Below are 24,010 nucleotides of genomic sequence, written 5' to 3' on the forward strand. Positions count from 1 at the left end.
TCAATTAACACCCCATCTTCTACCCACCTCTCTCACTCCAGCCTTGTTCCCTTCGCCCTGGACCCACATGGAAGCCTCTCTGAGTCACTTCTTCTCTGTCCATATTCTATTTCTCCTCCATCGAACACAGTGACAGCCGAGAGAGAGACTGAGTGCGCCAACCGGCACTGGACGGCGTCGACGCGTGGCCTCGACGTGGCAGCGCCGAACCGAGGCTTCACCTCCACCCAGCTGCATCGCCTCCTTCACATTACCACTCCTGAGCCGAGCAAACCGAGGGGGAGAGCTCCGGCTTTTCTTTTCCATCTCGACCATGCCGCTGGCCGTGGAGATGACGGCCGTCGCCATCGCCATTGTGCTGTGGTCGTCTTCTCTCTTCTACCGTTCCATACTCTCCTCATCATGCCGATCATCTTCTATTTTGACACCACGTCATTTCATCCACTGCAGCCACGGGAACGCAGAGCTCGTCGACGATGCTCTGGAGCGTGCACTGGACGCCGTCGTCGGGTTCTCGTCGTCGTTCCGACCGAACCGAACCACCCCAAGCCGAACTCTTGTGCCACCAGGATAGCCTCGACGTCCTCTTCGAAAGCCCTCAAGAACCCCAGCCAGTGCCGCAACGATGAGGGAGATCGGCGTCTTCTTCCTCAGGTCCGGCCGCGGACCACCGTCGTCGATTCCTTGATCCCAGGTAAGCTTCGGCGCAACTCCTCACTCGTGTAGCATCTTTAGATGGTCTTTGAGCCGTTCCACTCTATTTCTTGGAAGCCCGGAGTCCGGATGGTGGTTGTCACCGTTGCCATGCCGATTTCCGTCGCCGCGGGGATATACTCTGCATCATCGTCACTATCCAGGCCTACCCGTACCTCGTCCGAGATTCGGTGAGCACCCTGCAGCATATAGAACATACATGCATGCATCCCTTTGGGTACATCCAGTCTATAGCACAACATGCCTACCCATGCCAAAACATCCTCCGCTCGGACTCGCCATCGGCGTTACTCCGATGTCCTCTAACAGAGAAAAGTATAGGAATGGAATCGCAATAACATGATCTTCATTTTGTATTTTTGTCGCACCCCCAAACGAGTCATCGTTTGTCACCGGCGAGCTCGAGAACGAGCTCGGCCATGGCTTAGCTCTGTGTCAGCTCAAACCAAGGACCTCTGTTGAGAAGAATCAAAACTCTAGGTACTAGTTTGTAAAACCTACCTCACACACAGAACAGTCATAGGACTGCGGGTTGATTTCCTGAAACTCTAGGGGCATTTTTGCATATTGTCCTGAAACTGACCTGTGGACCGAATCTATTTAAATTCTGGAAAAATCTAAATGAAATGCCTAAAGCTTTATATTTTCATCAGAAAAACATGTAAACTTGTAAAATCCTTAAAAAAATTGGAAACAACTCATTTTAGAGTAATACAAATTACTGTTAACTCATCGAATCATGAACTTTAGTGTTATTGCATAAAAACTTGCACTCACAATACAAATGTAGCCTCTAAAATTTATCTAAGATAAAGCATATACAAACTTATAAAATGCATACAAAATTCATTTCAACTCATTTTAGAGCAAACTTAGTTTCTACAGATCCACCAACATGTTCTCTAAAAATAAAGTAAAATAAAACATATAAACACTTTACATCAAATGCCTCTAAAACTATTATCTTTAAAATAACTAGTTTTGCATGAACTGAACTTTAGAAGTTTATATAAAATTCATATTAGATCCTTTTTGAGTAAACTCAAGTTCCGTAGAATCATAGAGTCGTGCACTTCAATGTTATAAAATAAAAAGACATACTTATAGTATAATAAAAACCCCTAAGCATTTATGTAAGGAATAAGCAACATGGAGCATACCTTAAATTGTAAAAATTGTAGAAAATTCATCTTTAGTCTAAATGAAGTGAACCAAATTTCTGTAGAACCAGCAAGTAATATACTTCAACCTAGTAGAGTGAATTATGGCACCCTCTGTACAGACCATAGCTCTAAACCTTAACTTGGTAGAATAGGTACTAAATACATAATAGTGGTTAAACAAAACATATGAATAAGTATATATATGCATGGTATCTCCATATAAATCCAAATAAAACTTGTTAGAACCAGTGGAGCCATAGTTCCATCCCCATCTACCAAAACTTAGATGAACTTAGCTCATGCAACAATCTTTAGGTTGATAAGTTAAGTAACTAACATAGAACATCTCTAATTATAAAAATGTGTAGTAAAATAATATAAACTCTAAAATTATGAATTAAGATTAGATTAGTTAACTAAAATAATCATTTTATACAACACTAGCAAGTTAGAGCAAGTTCTGGACCTAAATCTCCAAAGCCATGTACGCATAGGGACTATATGCCTAGAACACGTTAAAACTTGTAAAATACATAAAGAATTCATATTAACTCTAAAAATTATGAAATCAAATGTGTTAGTCTTAGAAAACACATATATTCACCCCAACAAACATGAACTTAATAAGAATCACCTTACGACAGCAGTTCACAATAGTACCTAAGTAAATCCTACACTATACCGACGAAACTTCTAAAATTCATAACTCTCAAATGAAATGAGATAAAATAGAAATTCTTTCACATAAATTCATTTTAGACCAGTACCTATCCACTGTGCAAAAATCATGCATTTTAGAGCATTTTGGATTTTTCGCATATTTCGGTGTTTTAATTGCATAACGTGTACATTGTATAGATGATTGCTTAAACGGTGAAGAAGTGATTTAGGTGCTGACTTTTTCCAGTTACAAGGCAAGTCCCACCTCCCTCTCTTTGATCACTTTGAACCTATGTTTGGGAGGTTATTGAAAATATTTGCAAATCTTGCATGTCGATTGTACACTAATAAATTAAAATTTTGTTAAACTTGTTAGACGAACTCCTACTACTTGCATTATCACCTTAACTCCACATATATCCATATCCCTCATTCCTAACCTTAGGAACAATATGACTACCATTTTATATATGAGTTTTGGTGATACTAGGTTACTATAATGCTTAGCCATGCTTAGAATGGTCTTCCTTGTCATTATGGGCTCATTACAAACATGAAAATTGATTTTTAAATAATCTGGACAAAACTTTAATACTTGTGATTTTGATAAATAAAATGGTGGAAAACATCGATTTTAGGTTTGGGCCACAAGTGGTGCACATATGGTGATTAGTTGTGTACTGATAGGAGTGTGCGCCCAAACCGACTTAAGGACTTCACTAAATGTCAGTTCATTTCGTATACAGTACAACCACATGTGCTAGTTTGGAAAAGCTTTGTTGTGAGTAATAAATCGGGTACTTATGTATCGCGTGCCATGCTTTTGCATGATTATTATTTCGCATCATGTGGGTAAAGTGTACGTACTCTGCAGAGTTAAAACTAATCGATTAGCCGTGCTCGCGGTCACGAGCGACGTGTGGATATGTATTGAGTATAGACTTGTGTTTATTCTCCTAAATGCTGAAATTTACCTTCAAATTGTGATGAGATTTGAGAATGATCTCCTTGCTGCCATGGATGGCAATGAGGTGAATATTTATACATGATTAATGCCTACTTTGATGCCCATATGCTATGTACTAGCTTGCTGAAATTTTATTTGAAAGCAAATCCGTTTTGAATGTGTTTTATGCAAATAAAACTTGCTTTATGCTAAAAAGAACCATACTATGCCTTCCTTGATTATATGCCTTGCAAGTAGGGTGTTAGGCTTGTCTTGGTGCTTGCCCGTACATTATTTCTAATAATGTACTGACTCTTGCTGTTGAATTAACTTTTGCTTGCAGGATTTAGACTTAGTCTTTGAGTGATGCGGGTAATCGACTGCTTCTTCTAGGACTTGAACTTAATGGGGTAAACCCCTATTCGGTGTGCTTGTGGATTGGGTAGACAAGCTTCCGCTGTTCTATTATTTATTTGGCCGGTCGGCCAACTATTTGTCAGGTGACTGTTCTCCTATTCTCTCGAATCCATGAAGTAAGACATTGATTTTGCAAGAAGATCCACTATGTTCATTGCATAATAAGCTCCCTTGAAAAGCATTGGCGCACGTGTAAACGAGTTGCTCTAGCAGCCGATGATAACGATGAGATCCTCTATCGACAGTTGCGTAGTAGGCCAACCGTGAAGACAAAATAACAAGTCGGCGATGAAAGTCGGTGATGACAAAAGCAACCGACAGCGAGGATGTAGTCACCCCTTAGGAATGGCGGAGACATCAGGGCCGATGAAGTAGCCGTGCTGGTGATGATGTCAGTAACAACAATCCATCAAACTATTGAGAAGAAATCCATGCTCAAGTATTTTCTCAATGTTGGCATGCGTGTGACGAAGATTGATGCAACGCGTCTTGATTCATGAAGATGGCAGTAGAACTTGGTGCTATAGCTGTTGCAGATGCTTCACTTAGAGGAAAGTATATGCTATTGTTCGACTCATTGAATCTGATCTGAGTTGATTGGTTGATGACTCCAAACTCCCGACATGTAAATTTAATCTTGACCCACCGGTGTAATAATTGGAGTAAATTTTGGCAACATCCAGAAATCAAAACTGCCGGTGTAATAATTGGAGTCGCTGAAGTAAAATGCCGGCTCTTAAGTACAGACGAAGATAATAACTTCCAGAGTTGACTCGTTGATTAATTGATTGCTTCATCTTGACAAAAAACTTGTCGAATTTTGAGTCTTATATTTGTGTAGCCCCCGACTCTTTGGTTAGTTGGAAAGCAACTGAACATAGAGTCAAGAACTGTAGCTTCTCATCGTCGAGTAGCCATCACTTGAGTGAAGATATGTATTGAGCATGTCCAAGTAGAAATCTTGAATATTGGAACACCACTTGTTGTAGTAAAATAACACGGCATCGCATGCCGAGATGTCGAGGTTCTCGAAGATGTTGTGGTTGGTGAATTAGTAAAAACTTGTGAAGTAGAAGCATCATAGTTTGCCAGTGTTGAAGACGATGAAGATGAAGTTGTTCCACCATGGTGACAAAGTTGCATAGCCGTGATGAAGTGAACACGAGTCGGCGGCAACAGAAGCAAACCGGTAGCAAAGACGTGTAGTTGTGAAGATAAAAACTCCAGTCGGCGGCGGCATAACCAGTCGGCGACGGAAGAAGTAGAATGATGATGAAAATGAAGAACGTCCTTCAGCGGCAGCAAAATAGGCCAGCCGTGAAAGTGAAGACACCATGAGCAGCAGCGAAGGCAAACCAGCGATGACGATGGCGCCATTCAATGATGACGATGACGTCCATCAGTAGTGGTAGCGGCATAAACCAGCTATAGAAGCGAGGACACCAGTCAACAATCGGCAACAGACGTAGACAGCTTGTGTTGAAGACGATAATGCCTATTAGCAGTGGCGGCGACGTGGCCAGCCGTGAAGACAATAGCACCAGATGGCGTCATGCGAGGCGGCCAGTCGGTGAAGATGTAGATGTCCAACAACGTCAGCATAATAGGCTAGCCGTGCAGGCAGAAACACCAGTCGGCAGCGACGGAGGCAAGCCAGTGGTGAAAGCGTAGACGCCCATCAACGGCGGCATAACAAGCCAGTCGTGTAGGTGGAGACACCAGTCGGCGGCGGTGTAGGCAGGCCAGTGGTGAAGATGTGGACGCCCATCAATGGCGACATAATATGCCAGCCGTGCAGGAGGAAACACCAGTCGGCGGCGGCGAAGGCAGGCCAGTGGTGAAGATGTGGACGCCCATCAACGGCGGCATAATACGCCAGCCGTGCAGGCAGAAACACCGGTCGGCGGCTGACGAGGCGGCCGGCCGGTAAAGATGTAGACGTCCAACAACGGCGGCATAATAGGCCAGCCGCGCAGGCGGAAACACCAGTCGTCGGTGGACGAGGCGACCGGTCGATGAAGATATAGACGCCCATCAACGGCGGCATAATAGACCAGCCATGTAGGCGAAGATACCGGTATAAGCTTAAAACCATGAATCCCTATTTTGCATATCTGGATCTGGATCCTGCAGAACAAACATTTATGATGAGTAGTATCTGATGTAAATACAATACTCGAGGAAAATTCAAGTATTTTAAAATGTTTGTAAATATGTATTTCTCCTATTGCCAATTTTGATTTCCCCGAGCGGATGACTCCTAACGTTTACACACTCTGCCCGACTAGTCATAGTCCCCAAGCATCGGGAGTCGGCCTAGGCACTTCCCTAACATGCATATGAGAGACATGAGTTCATCATTAATAGAACAAAGTTTCACGGGTCAGAGTTTACTACTCGGGTACTTTTGCAATTATTAAGGGCAGAAAATAAATTATCTTATCTCTATGCTTTTGATTTATTCCGAATAATACTTAGCACCTTGCATTATTCGGTCCATCCAATGAGCCCCCGCGTGCTAGGAATCGGCCCAAGGGCAACTATCCATTGGCAAACCAAACGGAAAGCATAGGAAGATGGAACTCCATAACTCTATAGGCATTTTTGTACTCAGATTATGTCGCGAGCAATCAAGATAAATATTATGAAAATTGTTGAAAAATATGATATAACATCTGTAGCCCCCGACTCACTAGGCAACGGCGAACCAGTTGACGTAGTGAGGCAAAGGAAAAGGAAAATAACATATAAAAAAGAAAATTAGTGATGACTTAGCTTTTTGATATTTCCCTCGGTGACGATAGAGGTGACCGATGTGGAAACAAAATCGTCCATCAATGGTGATGAAAACACTAGTCGGCGGCGATGACTGCAGTTGGTAGTGAAGACATGGTCGCCATCAGCAACGGCGGCGGAGTACACCAACCGTGGAGGCGAAGACACCAGTCAGCGGTGATGACGGCGGCCGGCGGTGAAAGTGTAGATGCCCAACTTCGGTGGTGTGACCAACCAACCGTGCAGGCCGAGACACCAGTCAGCGGCAACGGAGGCAGGCCGGCGGTGAAGTCGTAGACGCCCAACAACGGCGGTATAATAGGCCAGCCGTGTAGGCGGAAACACCAGTCGTGCGAAGGCAAGCCGGTCGGTGAACACGTGAACGGCCGTGAACGGTGGTGTGACCAACCAACCGTATAGGCGAGGACACCAGTTAGCAGCGACGGAGGCAGGCCGGCGGTGAAGATGTAAATGCCCAACAACAGTGGTGTGACCATCCAACCATGTAGACGAGAATACCAGTCGGCGGCGGACGAGGCGGCCGGTCGGTGAAGGCGTAGACGCCCAACAACGGCGGCACAATAGGCCAGCCATGCAGGCGGAGACACCAGTCGGCAGCAGATGAGATGGCCGGTCGGTGAAGACGTAGACGCCCATCAACGGCGGCATAATAGGCCGGCCGTGTAGGCGGAGACACCAGTCGGCGGCAGACGAGGCGGCCGGTTGATGAAGACGTAGACGCCCATCAACGGCGGCATAATAGGCCAGCCGTCCAGGCGGAGACACTAGTCGGCGGCAGACGAGGCGGCCGGTTGGTGAGACCCCCCTGACAACGGGAAAACCGGGACGGCCGTAATAGTAGGTCCGCGTTAGAGACAATTTAATTTAAATGCAATAAATAAATAAAAATCAGAAATTGCGAGTCCATTACTTCCAGAATTCATACATTTACATAGAAATTCTGTTAATTACATCTCCGTAGAGAAAACCCCTGATTAGGAATTCCAACATGAAAGAAAATAAAATTACATGACCGCTAAAAAGCTAAAAAGGAAAATCTATCCTAAAGCTCCAGATGTCGCAGCCGTAGAATCTTCTGTAGATTTCCATTTATATATGTTTAATTCATTTTGGGCGTACTTTAGATGCCCACTAATTTGTTGGTTTTTAATATCACTGCGTATATGGTAGCAAATTTATACATAGCTTCCTTTTTCTTTGGCATTGTGACTTTATTTTTTCCTATATGTAGCACACATATATAAATTGATGAATTTTCCAGAGCACTCGTGGGGCGTGGCCAAACGAGTATTCATTTTGGCGCCATTATTATCAACATGGCACGGGATTTTGGTGTGGCGCATTGCATTGCCTATTTTAATTTTCACCACACATTACTACTAGCATGGCCCTATACCATGAAGCGTAACCGAAGTGGGCATTTGTTTGATTTATGGTCGACTATCACGATGTCGCCACTTGTTGTGCGTACATGGATTAATTTGCAATTGGAAGGAAAATGCACGGCTAGAGTATATGGATACATGCATGTGCGAATTTCAGATTATTTTTTATACTGCACTTTATATATGGTGCAGCGAGTATAGACTGTTTTAAGCAAATATATGTATGCAGATGATTTTGAGATTATAATTTTCACTCCACTTGTATTACTACTAGCATGGCTCGAAGCCGTGAAGCGTAACCGAAGCGAGTGTTGGTTAATTTTATGGCCGGCCGTCATGACTCGGCTTAGTTCGTGATTTATCCATCATTTTATAGATGAACAGATGGAAGGAGAAAATATATGCATGCGTACATCTATTTCCTATCTCTGACCATGGAAAGAAAATAAACGTCATTTTATTTTAATTCTTGTTAGAGAAATATGGCTGAACATATGTCAAAACTAGCAAATATGTGTGCTAATTAGTATGCTCAATTAATTTTGTTTATCACTATGCCTGTATCACTACTAGCACGGCTCGAAGCCATGAAGCGTGACCGAAGCAACTACTTGTTTAATTTATGGTGAATTATGCAAAATTTATGTTTGTATCCGTGATTTGTATCCACTCATAGAGGACCGAACCTAAGAGCGAGAATCTCGCCTAGGCTTGTATCCGCTAACGGGACCAAATCAGAGGGTATGGTAGGATGACATAAAAAGAGTGCATGCAAACCACTCCTAGGCCCGTACTCATCTGGCCGGACCATAGGAAAAAGTGTGAAATCATGTTAAAAGCCATCAAATGAAACGAACTTCCTTGTCTCATACACGTTGGCTAAGACGAAGGACACAACAAAGAGGAAAAATGCCTTTGGCTTTTACTCATGATGGCCAAGCCTAGGAACATGGCAAGAACATAATTCCTTGGTTCGTACTCATTGGCCGAACCGAAGAACACAGCAAAAGAATACATTAACACGAGTAGAGGAAGGAGAATTGAGAGATTCCTCGACTCGCATACAATGGCCGAGCCTAAGAACGAAGGAGGAGCATGATTCCCACCTTAGAACACCTCTGATTCTTCCGGCACAGCAGAGCGAGAAACTAGCACGGCGGCAATTGCTTTGCAGTAGCGAACTAGCAGCGATTCAGCGCAGCAGCCTCTCGCCTTAGCCAGCCCTCACACCAACCTTCCTGGAACCTCTCCCCAGCGAACTCCTTTTTTCCTCCATGCTTGCCCCACTCCCTCTATTTATAGAGGAGGATCCCTGCCATTTTCAAGCAGCCGCGCGCGCCCTTAGCATTTGAAAACATTTGAATGGAACATGCAGATCAACTGATCGTGAGACAATGGGTTAACTAACTGATTACTACAGGAAGCTTCCTTTATTTGGATGACATGTAGGCCCTTTCAGTTATTTGCTGAGTGCATGCATGGTTAGTGGTGATCGTGGGGCAGTGTATTAACTGTTTGATTACTGCAGGAAGCTTCCTTTATTTGGATGACATGTGGGCCCTTTCAGTTTGTTGGGACGAACATGCTGTTATTTGCCGAATGCATGCATGGTTAGTGGTGATCGTGGGTCTTGACCACGTTTTTCTTTGCTTTCACTGACATGTGTCTCTTTCTTTTGGTTTCAAACCGGTGGTGGATTCTCTTCTGCATCATGCCTGGGCTATTTTTTAATCCATGGAAAACAATCATTTTTGGATTCCTTGATATCTCTGTTTAATTGGGCATCTCAATTTATTTATTTATTTACTTTAATACACACTTTGGATATGAGTTCTTTTTAAAGAGACACGCGTATATATTTTAGTCACCATTTTTATCGAGCGGATTGTTACTGTCGTAAATTTATTTTATGCGACACGCGTCGCGTCCTGACGCGCATATTATCACGGTGGCTTCCTCAAGCCCACGTCTAACTATCGAGATAAAAATGCTGGACTAATGGCAGACCCTCTTTAATTTGGCATGCGCGTGTATATGTATCCGCACCATTATAGCAGCGTGCACGTGGCATGCATTTTTATTTTAAGTCGTGACTATTTGGAGCACGATTTTTCACTAGCCAGATAAACCTCTATTTTGGCTTATATTTTAATTTTTGTATGCTATTTTATATGGTGGGTACGCCTTTTCTGAAAATATTCGGGGTGTGACTATTTCGGGTCAGTGAGAAAATCCCACTTTTTTCTCACTTCACGGCCATATGTTTCAGGCCAAATTTCGTATGCGGATACGACGAGAAAGCTAAGTATTAGTGTTCGCCGGTCCGACGAAAAGCGCATGAAAAATATTTGTTCACGCTACTTATGTGGAACGCGCATATGCATTCCTATTTTAAGCCAAAGATTATTTTTGTCCAATATAAGTGAATTATATTTTATTTCATGGCTATTTATTTCGTGGCCGCTATTTAATTAAATTACTTCACCATCTGTCTCCCGATAAAATTCTTATTTATTATTATATATATTTTGTACGCACTATATTTAAGATAATATATCAGTTTATAATTTAACAAATTATATTGAGGACACGAGCCAAAATCCGTGTAAACACCCCCGAGCATGCGGCGGGATTCCCTGGACGCACGCGCCACGGGTGTAGTTGGGCCGCGTCAGCCACGCAAGGATGAAGCCCTCGGGCATGCGGCGCCGTTCACCGAGTATACGTGCAAACAAAAAAGGGGAAACAATTTCAGCAGCATCAATGAATTAAATACATATGTATTACGTATATGCAAAGTCAAAGAATGCATGGAGTGTTTGCTTGCTCCTAGATAATCATTGGTCATATCATGCATGTAGACCAATCGTTAGCTGCATGCCTTGCATTGCATGCAACGAAGACGGACGTGATCATGCCAGACCACGCGAAATCGCGCGAGGTCGTGTGTGGCGGCTGTCGGCAGGTGGTCTCGCGCGTCCTCAGCGTGGACGGCTTCTTGACGTACAGCGGTTCGCAGCGGTTCCAGCGATCGGCAAGGCGATGCGACAGTGATCAAGATCGTCAACCGGCGCAGACATGCAGGCAAAAATAGCCAGCAAAATTAGGATTAATAATCTATAATCCAAAATCAATCTAATTAGCATGTAGCAGGAGGATTAGATGCATATAGCAATGCACGCATGTCCGCTTCTCTGCTGATCGATCCCAGGCATGCATGAACACAAGATGCATCTACACATGCACAAGTCACGAGGCCGACGCGATCACACAGGCGCAGAATCGTGCGTGAAGATTGTAGATGATAGCGCCGTTCATCGGACCGGCAAAAGCATCAGGCACCGGTACATACCCTACTCCTGTTTGGGGATTTGAATCCACCGGGTGTAGTATTGATCTGACGATCAGGTGTGTCAAATGCCCCCTAGAGGGACTCCTGCCCACCTTATAGGATGGAGGGCAGGATTAGAAGATAGAAACCTTAACCAATATGGTATCGGTTTCCTAAATCTACTTTACAATCTTATCAAACCAGGACTTTAGGCCGTTCCATAATATACAAGGAAACGTAATACCCAAGTCATGATTCGTTACATATTTCATAGATATAAGTTATCCCCTATAACCAGTCGGATAACCATGCCGTGTTAGTATGGGGTACCCATAATCTCCATACAGCTCAGTACGGGTATTCCTCCGCGCGTGTATATAGTCCTAAGTTAATTTCCTGGGGAGGGTACTCCTCCGTATTTAGCCCCGGTTGTATGGTCATGACGGGCTGTCGTAAGGAACTCGGCAGTCAGGGGTGGCTTCTCGAAGCACCAGGAGGGTATCGGATAGAGTGTATTAGCTAGTATACCAGATAACTAGGATGTAATGTATACTATGTATATTAAAAGTATAGAAATAGATTCTCTTTATATTTTCTTTCCACTTAGCTTAGATATTTCACTCTACCCTTTGATTTACCTTAACCCCTACTTAGACTACGATTATTACAAGTGACATATAAATTATTAGTCAGGTTCTCTCTACTATGATCTTCCCACGGGATAATACGATACCCTTGGAATACTCTCGGGTGAAATGCTACAATGGTATATTCGTGCGCTTGTGGATGAATTCTGTAGCCATAATATACTATGAGTATTTCTGCGCCATTGCTGGGAATTATATTTCTAGTAATGTCGTTAAGAAATACCAACAATGATGAGGTTTACTTGCTAAGTGTTACACCTTGGAGGCCGTTGACGTTCATTATAAAACAATTTTTACCGTCAATATAACTAAAATAAAGGAGAACTAGCTATGCTTGCAATACATATTTGTTTTAGAATAATCTATTTCCACTTGTACTTGGATTCTATTTGTTTATAGAGATTGATACATAAGATAGAGGAGAATCGACAACAAAACGCTCGAACAATCAATCAGACGCTGTCGAGAATCAGACTTGTGGATAAATGGGCTGAGAATACAAAATTGGCACGATCAAACAAGTCCATAATTCGTACCACAAGGAATAAAGCCCAACAAGGAAGCAATCGACCAAAACTTGGGCCAATTGGGCCAGCACATGGTTCGGCCGAACCCTCCCCAACGCCCATGGATGCATGGTTTTGATTGGATAGCTCAACTGGACTCCCAATGACAGTTGGATGGTATTACCGACCTTTCCAACAGTCACAACCATCATATCTCAGCTATAAAAGGAGCTCTCCTCATTCACTTCAACACACACTCAAGCAAGCTCAAGATCTCTCTCTATACTTTAGTTTAGTATTCTAGTGCTAAGTGGAGTAGAATAGAATAGCTTTCGGAGTCCTCAGAGTCTTCGGAGGAATTCGGGTATGGCTCTAGTAGCTTTTCTTCAATATTTTGTAAGACTTTCGGAAGTAATGAAATGTTATTCCTTATATACTCTCGGTACTCTAGTTTATCTGATACAACAAATCTGGGCTTCTGTGACGATTACCTGATGACAGAACACATATCTGTCATAAACAGAGGCTGTTTATGACGACTATTCATAGGATGACAACTGTTTATGACCAAACCGTGTATCTGTCATAATCATCGTCACAGTATACTCTGCATGGGCTCTGTGACGATAGCACCATGACAATAGTGAATTGTCATAAAATATAAAACTATTATATTTTTTAAAACAAAAAAAACTTGTTATACTACATTGCTACTAGACCACAAATCATTTGTCCTAGGTGGACTCTTCTTGTCTACATCAATTCTGGTATCTCATTTTAGGATTTTAGGATAGAAGTTATCTCTAGTCTCATTTTATGAAGAAAAAAAATCAGAATTATGGCGTTTCATTTTATGATTGAATGAAAAAGCTTAAAAAACAAACTAAAATGGCTATAACTTGGTCTAAATTATTCTTTAAAATTTTCCGTGAATTTTCGAAGCTCAATAACTAATTTTAATATCACAAAGTTCATTTAAACTATTAAAATAAATAGAAAACAAATTAAAATTCCTCTCTCTTTCCTTGGGCCTTTTTCGGCCCAAGTATTACTCTCTCCCTCCCTTAGCCTGCAGCCTCTCTCTCCCTCCTCCTCCCTCTTTGGGCTGCTGGCCCAGCCCTTTTGCTCCACTGACAAGTCCATTGTACCTCCTTCTTCTCAATTCAAATAACTTTTCGGGTAGTAAATGATTTCAAATGAAAAAATTATCAACAATAAAGTTGTATAACTTATCAAGATCTAAAACTTTTGTTTTGGTCATTTTTTTATATGACTTTGTTTCAATAATTTGAATTTTGACAACTTCAAACAATATTTTCAAATACTAAATGATTTCAAATTAAAAAGTCATCAACAACAAAATTGTATAACTCATCAATATCTATAACTTTTACTTTGGTCATTGTGCTATATGACTTTGTTTCAATAATTTGAATTTGAATTTCTAATTATAACAACTTCAAACAACATTTTCAAATACTAAATGATTTCAACTGAAAAAATCATCAACAACAAAGTTGTATAACTCATCAATATCTATAACTTTTATTTTGGTTATTTCTTAATTTGAAAAAGTGATAGAACATTGTTCACAAAATTTATATCTCTCTCTTATATCTTATAAAACCATATAAGAGATATGTAAATTTTGTAAGTAATATTCCTATCACTTTGTCCGATGAAGAAATGACCAAAATAAAAGTTATATATATTGATGAGTTTTACAACTTTGTTGTTGATGGCTTTTTCAGTTGAAATCATTTAGTATTAGAAAATGTTGTTTGAAGTTGTCATAATTTGAAATTCAAATTCAAATTATTGAACACAAAGTCATATAGCAAAATGACCAAAATAAAAGTCGTAGATATTGATGATCTATACAACTTTGTTGTTGATGACGTTTTCAGTTGAAATCCTTTAGTATTTGAAAATGTTATTTGAAGTTGTCATAATTTGAAATTCAAATTCAATTTATTGAAACAAAGTCATATAGCAAAATGACCAAAACAAAAGTTGTAGATCTTGGTAAGTTATATAACTTTGTTTTTGACAAGTTTTTCACATAAGTTCATTTAGTATGATAAAATTCGATTCGAAGTTTTATTTTATTGAAATTTCCAGGTTAAATGACCATTTTGTCCAAGCAACTTGTATAATAGGTTTCCAGATACCAAGGTTAATATGGTAAAATCGCATCAAAATTGCTACTTACCTCAACCCTGGCCGATTCCAAATCTGAGTCCAGGCAATGTGAAATGTCGGTTTTGTCCTTATAATTTTGGTAACCATGGTGAACACACCATGAACATTTTGGTAAATTCGTATCGGATTGCTTCTCATCCATATAACTGTTCTCCAAACCCTAGCCAAACTAAATCCACTCCATCCACTGTGCCGCCGCCGCCACCGTCCCCTTCCTCCTCCTCCACCACCACACAGGAGGCCTTCTCCTCCTCCTCCTCCTCCGCCTCCGCCGCCGCCGCTGCGGCGAGCTCTCTTCTCCTCGGCCAGGCGGCGTGCGGCGGCGGGGCGTACGGCCGGCGGCGGGCGCGGGTGGCGGCGGAGGGGAATTGGGGCGGTGGCGGTGGCGCGGGGCCGGCGCTACAGGGGCGTGGTGCTGCTGCTCCTCCTCGCGTCGGTGCTCGCGCCCCTCGTCCTCTACGGCGTACGGGGGAGCCGGTGAGCGACGACCGACGTCCCTCGGGCCTTGACAGCCTCGCCATCCCCCCTCCCGAGGAAAGTTTCGGAGGAGCGACGCCATCTGGGGCTGGTCACGGGAGGTGAAGGGGGCTACGTCAGTCGTCGTCCCATCTCTGTCGTGTCGATCTGTGTCGCCCACCCTCCAAAGCTACATCAACCATGGCGTGTCGGTCCCCAATCCGATCTGCACCGCCCCCGGGCCCCTTCGTGGGCAGGAGATTGACGCCCCCCTGCTCAAGAACCTATCCGCCGCTGACACCAACCAGCAGCAGCAGACAACTAATGAAGAGGCAGCCATTAAACAGTACAGCAACTATCTCTATCACATCATCAGACTCACTCTCATTTCTTGGAAACATTTGTTGTAAAGCTCTGATATAACTTTTTTTATTGGTTTCTTCTAGGTTCTGGTTGAGAAAATGGGAATACTTGAAAGAAAGAATGGATTGTCCTTGGTTGTCGATTTACTCATTTGTGAATGCAAATCTCTTTCAGAGCTGGTCCTTGCTAGCCGTGCAGAGGTTGGTTGCCATGCTCGCAGGCAACAACGTGGACTCTTCTAGATAAAAGATGCGAAGCAAGGCAAGGTACCTAAGTCCCAACCCCTGCTTGACTAAATAGACTCGAGGTCTGGCCAGATGCCAGCAGTAGCCACATCTATTTCCTTTGTTTTTCAATTCACTTGATTGATATTTAGAGCCTAAGAAATGACGTGATGCTCCATATGTTCCTTTTCAGCTATACAACATGCCTTTTTTTGCAGAAGGATCATTAGTGGATATTTTCCTCATTAGTAAATATTTTGTTGGGAAGCTTATCTGTACAGGTTATAGTAGAAGCACATATAAACTTCACTACATGGCCTTTTTGTTTTATCTCTTGCTGCATCTTTAATAATCTTGAACTTAAAGATATGGGTGCAAGATACTACTTATAACAGAAAGCCTGATATCTCAGTCAGCAATTTTTCTTTTTTTCAACCTTGTAGCAGATATTTCAGCATTGGATTTGACTCATGTCTCACACAATTTTCAGGTAAGCATTCATACTTAAAAATGTCACCGTTCTGAACATATGTGATAAAAAGACAGCATGAGGGCAAGTCTGATTCATCTATAGGAAAGAGTACTAGCATGATTGGTTACTTTTCACTCCTTTGCAGGGTTTTATGCTGCTACATTGCCTTTTCAATGTTGTAGAACTTCAATTGTGTGCTTCATCGTTCATGTTGTAGAACTTCATTTGTGTGCTTCCTTAGTACAGATCATTACTGGAATAGTGATTCATGAAATGCCATGTTTTAGTTCTTCCCATTAGCATTAGTAATAACCTGCTGGATTATTACTGTCTAAGCACTGTTTGTTCATTTGTTTGCCTCCAAGTCCAAACAAAATGGACTTTTTATTCACCAGCAACTGAAAACATGTATCTTTTGATGGCAGGAATGAGACCGCTGAGCTTAGAATTTGATGGCTGGTGTTAGTGTAGTTGAATTTCGAGGCTATGATCGCTTTTGGTACTTCGGAACTTGGTGGTGTATGTGGCTGCTATTGTATGGTGTATGTGGTTACTAGAACTTGGTGCTAGCTGTTGATTGCTTGCAGGTTGGCGCTTTTGGTGGCCGGAGTTTTTTTTTTGCGTTGGTTGCTGGAACGCAAGATTTTTTTGGCACTAGTTGCTGGCTGCAGGAAGTGCATGTGGCTGCTTGGTGGAATTTTTTTGCTGGCTGCTGGCAAGATGCAAGCCGAAACTTTTTAGTAGTGGCTGCTTGTGGAATTTTTTGGTGCAGGAACTTGGCACTACCTGTAGGATAGGAACTTTGTAGTTGGCTGGGACTTGTGTAGTTGGATGGTGTATGAATCATTTTGTATTCATGTTTTGTGTTTTTGTATGAAAACATTTTTGGATGTATTCTGGAACTTGCTTTTGTATGGGTTGGAAAATTAATTATGGCTGGAATGTGATTATAATATAATTATGCAAATGGGTGTGGTTTATATTGTGTGATTGCTTTTTAATTGGGCTGGCCCATAATATGGGCTAGAATTGTACTATTGGGCTATAATGGGAAAATGTAAAGGAAAAAGTCCACTTAGACTCCCTTAATTGTTCACTGAATCTAATTCGTGACCCTTAACTGCAAAACCGAATAGGACGACTTCTTAAATTACTGAAACCAGTGACCCTTAACTGCAAAACTGAATAGGACGACTTCCTAAATTACTGAAACCAGTGCAATTTGACTTCTCGAGCGGTTTTGCTGATGTGGCGGTGCTAATCCGGTTTTCATTCCATATGGCGCTTACGTGGCATTAGAATTAAAAAAATACCTGCGGGATCCATCTATCATTCACACATAAAATAAATTGTGGGACCCACCTTTATCCTTCCCTTCTTTCTCCTCCCTCTCTCTCTCTCTTTTCTCTCCCTCTTTTCTCTTCCCTGTTCGGACGCATTGGTGGCGGCGGCGGCCCCATCCTTCCCTTCTTCCTCCTCCCTCTCTCTCTCCCTTCTCTCTCTTTTCTCTCCCCCTTTTCTCTTCCCCGTTCGGACGCATTGGTGGCGGCGGCGGCCGGGGGCCGGAGTGGCGACGGTGGCCGCGCCACCGCCTGCCCCTTCTCCAAGCCGACCTGCCATCACGCAAGCTCTGTACACCGCCTTCCACCGGAGGTTCGGCAACGGCGTTGGCGGTGGCGCGATGGCTGGCCGGCTTGGAGACGGGGCACGATCGATCGATCATTTGCAATCTCTGACTTGGCAAACTTCTTTGCAAAACAAAGGAAAAAAAACGAAGATAGAACAGCTCTAAATCGAAGATGAAACAACAACAGGCGATGAACAACAAAAAGATGGAAGATTTATGATGTATATATGAATTGATTTGATGCTATAACAGCAGGGCGCCAAGGGCAGGAGTACGTTGATGAACCACGCATTGCCTCTTCATCAAGAACGCCTCTTGCCCCATTTCCACCGCCCTCTCCCGCTTCCGGCAATTGCCGCCGCCGCCGGCGATGTCCATGCCGAATAGCCTCACGACGCGTGCTGCTTCGCCGCTTGTAATTGGCTTCTCGTCGCCGGTGGCTGCCGCCGTGTTGTTCTTCTTGCAGTCGATGAAGAGCAGCTTGTCGGGGCCATACGCCGAGCGGGAGAAGACTATGGTGTCGCCGGCGCGGAGGCCCTTCTCCCTCACGAATCGGCTCTATCCCTTGGTCAGCACATAACTCTGGCTGCTGTTCCAGCATGAGTACCGGAACCTCCACACCTTCCCCTCCTCGTCCTCGAGTTGAGGAGCACGCCCTTGCAGAGTTGCAGGTGGCCGCGGCGGCGGTGGCAGAGGCGTCGGAGCTCGTCCGCCACAGCGGGAAGTGCTTCTCCGCATGCTGCTTGGGCACCACCAGGCGATTGAGCTTGCCGACGTCGTTGGGCGTCACGGCCTTCTCGAACAGTGGCTCCCGCGCCCACGACGGCGTGGGCTGCGTGCGGGCGCCCATGCCGCGCCCCCGGCGGAGCTTGCGCGATGGCAGGCCAGCTTGGAGACGGGGCAGGCGGTGGCACGGTCGTCGTCGCCACTCCGGTCCCCGGCCGTCGCCGCCGCCGAGGCGTCCGAACGGGGAAGAGAAAAGGGGGAGAGAAGAGAGAGAAGGGAGAGAGAGGGAGGAGGAAGAAGGGAAGGATAAAGGATGACATGTGGGCCCCACATGTCAGTGGATCCCACAATATATTTTATGTGTGAATGATAGATGGATCCCACAGATATTTTTTTAATTCTAATGCCACGTAAGCGCCACGTGGAATGAAGACCGGGTTAGCAATGCCACGTTAGCAAAACCCCCCTCTAAAACCGCTCGAGGAGTCAAATTGCACTGGTTTCAGTAATTCGGGGAGTCGTTCTACCCGGTTTTGCAGTTAAGGGTCACGAATTAGATTCGGTGAACAATTAAGGGAGTCTAAGTGGACTTTATCCAAATGTAAAAGCAAATTTGTAGCTGGGTCAAAAAAAATATTTGGACCAATTGGGCTGATCTAAATTGAAAATAAAAAAGCCCATGCTATATGGGCCGAATGTGAATTGCCACATCACCCGCCTTGTCATCTGCAACATCACATGTCATCGTACATGTGGCGTTATTCGGTTCAATTTGTTATGACGAATTTGTCTCGTCATTCATCAATGACAGGAGAATTATCGTCATTGTATCAATGACGATGTCCTCTGGTGGTCACAGAAACTGGTTAGTGACCCACCTTCTGTGATGACAGCCATTTTGTCACTGCAGGCAGTGACAGGAAACAGGCTGTTATCGTCATAATGTAATCGTCACAGAAGCCCAGAATTCCTGTAGTGGTATCGGCTTTACTTTATATCTGTATCTGTATAGTTGTGTAGTTAGCCTACCAGAGAGGTGCAATGGTGTGGGTTTGGTGTCCGATTACTCAGTTGCTCTATGTCATCTCAGGGGATGTAGAGTAGTATTTAATAATGTAGACGTGGTGTCTGGATTATTAAATATCACTATCTGGGCATATATGCTACCGGTCAGTCAAGGTGGGCTGCTGATGGTGACAGCTCAGTACGGGTATTCCTCCACGATAGTATATACTCCTAAGAAACGTTTGTGGGGAGGGTACTCCTCTGTATTTAGCCCCAGTTGGATGGCAATGATAGGTTGTCGTAAGGAACTCGGCAACCCGGGGTGGTCTCTCGAAACACCAGGAGGGCACTATTAGGGGTATTGGCTACATAGCTGTATACTAAGAGATGTAAACTAAGATTGAGTGTATACTATAAGTATAGGAATTGATTGTTTTTCTATTTCTCCTTCCACATAGCGTAGGATTGATTAATAAGAGATATGAGTTATTTGCTTCGTGTCACTTTAACCTTATAAACAAGTACGGAGGGAATATTGATAAGTATATGTTAAATATTGTAAAAGTGATAGATAGATTTGTTAAAATATTGTACAAATGATATGAGAGGTGATGATTGGATATGCTTGCATTTTGATTTGTAGTATTAAATAAATTGTAGATCATGTTGTATGCTTACATGAGATTAAATATGTAATTATTGCTAGTGGTTGATGATGTGACATGGTTGCATGTCGAGCTTTAGACTTAGTGGGCTTTAACTTTATAGACATCATAGATATATTAACCTCTGCTTAGATCATACAAGTGGCATGTATACATTGTTAGCATAGTTCTCTCTTACAATCTTCCCTTGGGATTAAATAAATACGATACCTTGGAATACTCCCGGGTGAAATGCTACAATGGTATATCCGTGCTCTTGCGGATTCCTTCTGTAACCATAGATATACCAGGACCATTTCTAGCGCCATTGCTGGGAATTTATATTTCTTGTAATGTCGTTCAGAAATACCAATAGAGGCTTTATTTTGATGGTTCTTCTTGCAAGGAGGGTCAAGGTATAGGTGTAGTTTTATTTTCGCCTAATGGTGTGTGTTTTGAAACATCAGTTCGCTTGTAATATTTTTGTACAAATAATCAAGCAAAATATGATGTTTTATTATTCGGTTTACAAGTATTGGTAGACATGTGGAAGCGTTTGGTGACTCAGAATTGGTGGTGCAACAAGTTGCCGAAGATTACAGGTGTTTTGATGGGTCGCTAAATAGTTATCTTGATTAATGCTTGGATATTATTGTCAATTTTGATGATTTTCCTATTAGGCTGATGTGACTATGACTACTATTGATACAACCGTCACTCACATCAAGATAAAGTTGACCAAGTGCTGGATTATGATTTGGCCATGGCCACCTACGACATTGTTGCATTCAAACGGCCGCCAAATCTGTATACAAGCTTTGTTTTCAGCCTGTGAGTACTTGATGGCAAGCTCTCGGAGTCCTCTTTCCAATGGATCCAGCCTCATCTCCAAATTCTATCTTGTTTGGCCGCAATCACAGAAATAAGGTGCTACATCACCAATAATGGGCCTATGGGCTTGTAACTTCATTTGGGACCCCGACCCAAGTGGGACCATGTGGGGCGCGCCCCAACCAGGTGGAGCACGACCCTAGGCACCCCTAGGTAGTCCTCCACCTCCATAAATAGCTAGGTAACCTTTCACGGTTTCTTGGGTTTTGTTAGATTAAAGTTTAGCCATTGCTACTTGCTTGCAGCGCGTCACGCCTAGAAATTTAGCCCAAATTTTTAGACTATCTTGTGTATTAAATCCCTATCCAGAAATCAGCTAGGGTACACAAAATGATAGATTAATATACATATCCAAATGTAAATAAAGCGTAAATATTTACAGAAGAGGCACTTAGTCCTTACACGAAAAAAATGCAGCAGCAGCGGAAAAGGCGATCCTAACGGGGCTTCAGCTCCACTCCACAGGCAAAACTCAACGGGGTGTGAGCCTTCGTCCTCTAACTTCAACTACAGCTACACTTTTGAGAGGGGGAATAATAGCAAGGCTGAATACATCCATCGTATTCAGCAAGCCACACCAATGATGCAAATGTGTAAGGGGATACAAGGATGGTTTGTGGCTATTTGCATAAAGGCAGTTGTAAAGCATTTATAGTTGAAAACAGTAAAACATTTGATTATTTAAGGTAATATTAAATCTCCACTGATCAACGCTACACCACGTTGAACAGGCCCAACCAAACCACCTAACTACACCAGTTCATTAACCAATTATTAAGGGTGAGACTAATCGCGGTGATTCTGTTCAATCGCCCATAACCGTGGGCATGGCTATTCGAATAGTTTTACTCCGGCCATAGGTGCACAACTGTACCCACAAGACAATCCACCGGCATGTCACCGTGCTCGGCCGGACACGTCACCATGTCGAGTGATTGTGACAAGACCCTTCATATAACTCCCCCTGACCAATCGATGCCACACTTTCCTCTGTCAAAAAGCCAATACCGACGCTCGCTTATCAGCTTACCAGTTCCCATTCTCCTAGTCCTATTCCTGATTGTTATTTCGGATTCTGTGCCTGGGTGGTATCTTCTTACTATTGATTCAACCTCTTCGGGCAAACGTTGTCACTTCCTTTATTTGAAAAAAAAGGGGTCTAGAACTACAGTGATCTGATACCTTCTTCCCTTGGTCTGGGTAGGTAGGTTATGTAGGCTACAACTGTTTCTCAGGTTTCGCCCCCGCTCCCCAGCAGGCAGCGGGCATCCTCCCCTTGTGCCACGGTGAATCCGGAAGTAGCAAAGACCGTCACAGGGCCCATCCTAGCTCCATCACGCTCACCCTAGCCACGGTACGTCAGCCAGAGGAAAGTGATACTACAAGTCAACCAGTTACCCATTCCCGCTTGTGGTAAGCGCGGTAAGTCTTCCAGTGCATCACGCAAACTAGTCCTTAATTGCCCTGGGCCTGACTAGCAAAACCATGCACCCACAGCCCACCATTAAGTCGTGTTTAGTTGGATAATTACGACCAATAAAACAGGGCCCGATGTCTCGATGTTAACAATCAAATTTGGTAATTTCAGTATCGGAGACAAAGATAAAGTCGAAGCGGAATCCAAGATGGAGATATCCTACAAGCAAAGCAAGAATTGGCTAAAGTCCGAGTCGGCTGCGACCAGGATCGACAGAGTCCGAGTTGGACAAGGTTAGCCGATTAAGCTGAATCTGACAATATGGCACGGCATACGTTGTCGGGTTGAGGTAATGTACTTCATGAGGATTGCCACGCACGGGTAGAGTCCTGAGAAGGCAAATGTATCTATTAATTAGGATATTTTATGTGATTTCCTTAGAGATATGTTTGGGCAAAAGTCTGCCGCAAAGACTTAAAGTATCTTAGAGTTTGTTAGAGATAAGAGTCGTGTCCGATATGGACATGTTTTGTAATCTCGGGCATAAATGGACCCCGAACCCCATGTAATCAATCTAACACACGTTCAATACAATCTCGGTGCATCGCCACCCTTTTACTTTCGTTTTGTTTCGACGAGTTCTTGCTTTCGGGTTGAGCTGCATCGGTTTCGATCTTCAACTAGAGGTAAAACTTGTTATGGCGGCTTGTGTTCTTGGGATTAGTGCTTCCATCTTTATGGTACTCTAATCTTGTTTATGTAATTCGTCGAGTTATCATATATCTTATATAATCTCTGGCAATATCGCTATCTAACCTCTAATCAGCTAACGTCTGTTACTAGAAGGCAGCCGATTAGGTTAAATATCGACGTTGACTTAAATTATCTAGGATATCTACCACTCTATGAAACATCCAACGGCTTGATTGTCTAGATATTGTCCTTCTTTCCATACTTGTAGCTACATCAGTTGACTTTGATCTTATGAGACATAATTAGAATCTCAATCTCTAGCCTGCTTTTGGTTGCCGATTAGGGTAGCATCGAGGTTTCAGCCGATCTTACCTGATTTAACTATATTTATCCTATATGCTCGATTGACATGTTAAATCTGCCCTTTATGTCAAGATCTTGTTGCATTTAAAGTATATTAGGCTTTCTGTTTGGTATATTCTACTTGCATTAATATCTTAATATAGAGTAGTATCGGAGTATTAGCCGATACATGCTAGATCTATCTGATCGGCTATACTATGAACATATATAGTTTCGTTGTCAATATATATTTTGATCTAAGTAATTTATACTGTCTCGGCATGGCAACCGATCTATCCCAATCACTTCATTTAAGTATATATCTACATAAAAATTATATATTGTTATTATCTACAGCCGATCGAGTAGATTTAGTTCTTTCT

At 43.0% G+C, this 24,010-nt stretch overlaps 1 protein-coding gene, 1 long non-coding RNA gene and 1 pseudogene across 2 annotated transcripts; 2 read left to right on the top strand and 1 right to left on the bottom strand.

Annotated features, from left to right (window-relative positions):
* The first annotated feature begins 313 nt into the window (after positions 1-313).
* On the top strand, positions 314-3,850 carry LOC127768162 (uncharacterized). Its single transcript, XM_052297085.1, has 4 exons — positions 314-355; positions 451-694; positions 772-884; positions 3,827-3,850. Exons 1-4 carry the CDS (start codon positions 314-316, stop codon positions 3,848-3,850), a joined length of 423 nt encoding a protein of 140 aa, XP_052153045.1.
* Positions 3,851-14,947: 11,097 nt separating this feature from the next.
* LOC127756010 (uncharacterized) lies at positions 14,948-17,176 on the top strand. Its single transcript, XR_008013116.1, has 2 exons — positions 14,948-15,569; positions 15,670-17,176. It is a non-coding gene; the product is annotated as an uncharacterized LOC127756010 (long non-coding RNA).
* Positions 17,177-18,152: 976 nt separating this feature from the next.
* Positions 18,153-24,010, bottom strand: part of LOC127773802 (B3 domain-containing protein Os02g0764100-like) — a 37,490-nt pseudogene continuing 31,632 nt past the window's right edge.

This window comes from Oryza glaberrima, chromosome 1, assembly GCF_000147395.1.
Source record: "Oryza glaberrima chromosome 1, OglaRS2, whole genome shotgun sequence".
NCBI lineage: Eukaryota > Viridiplantae > Streptophyta > Magnoliopsida > Poales > Poaceae > Oryza > Oryza glaberrima.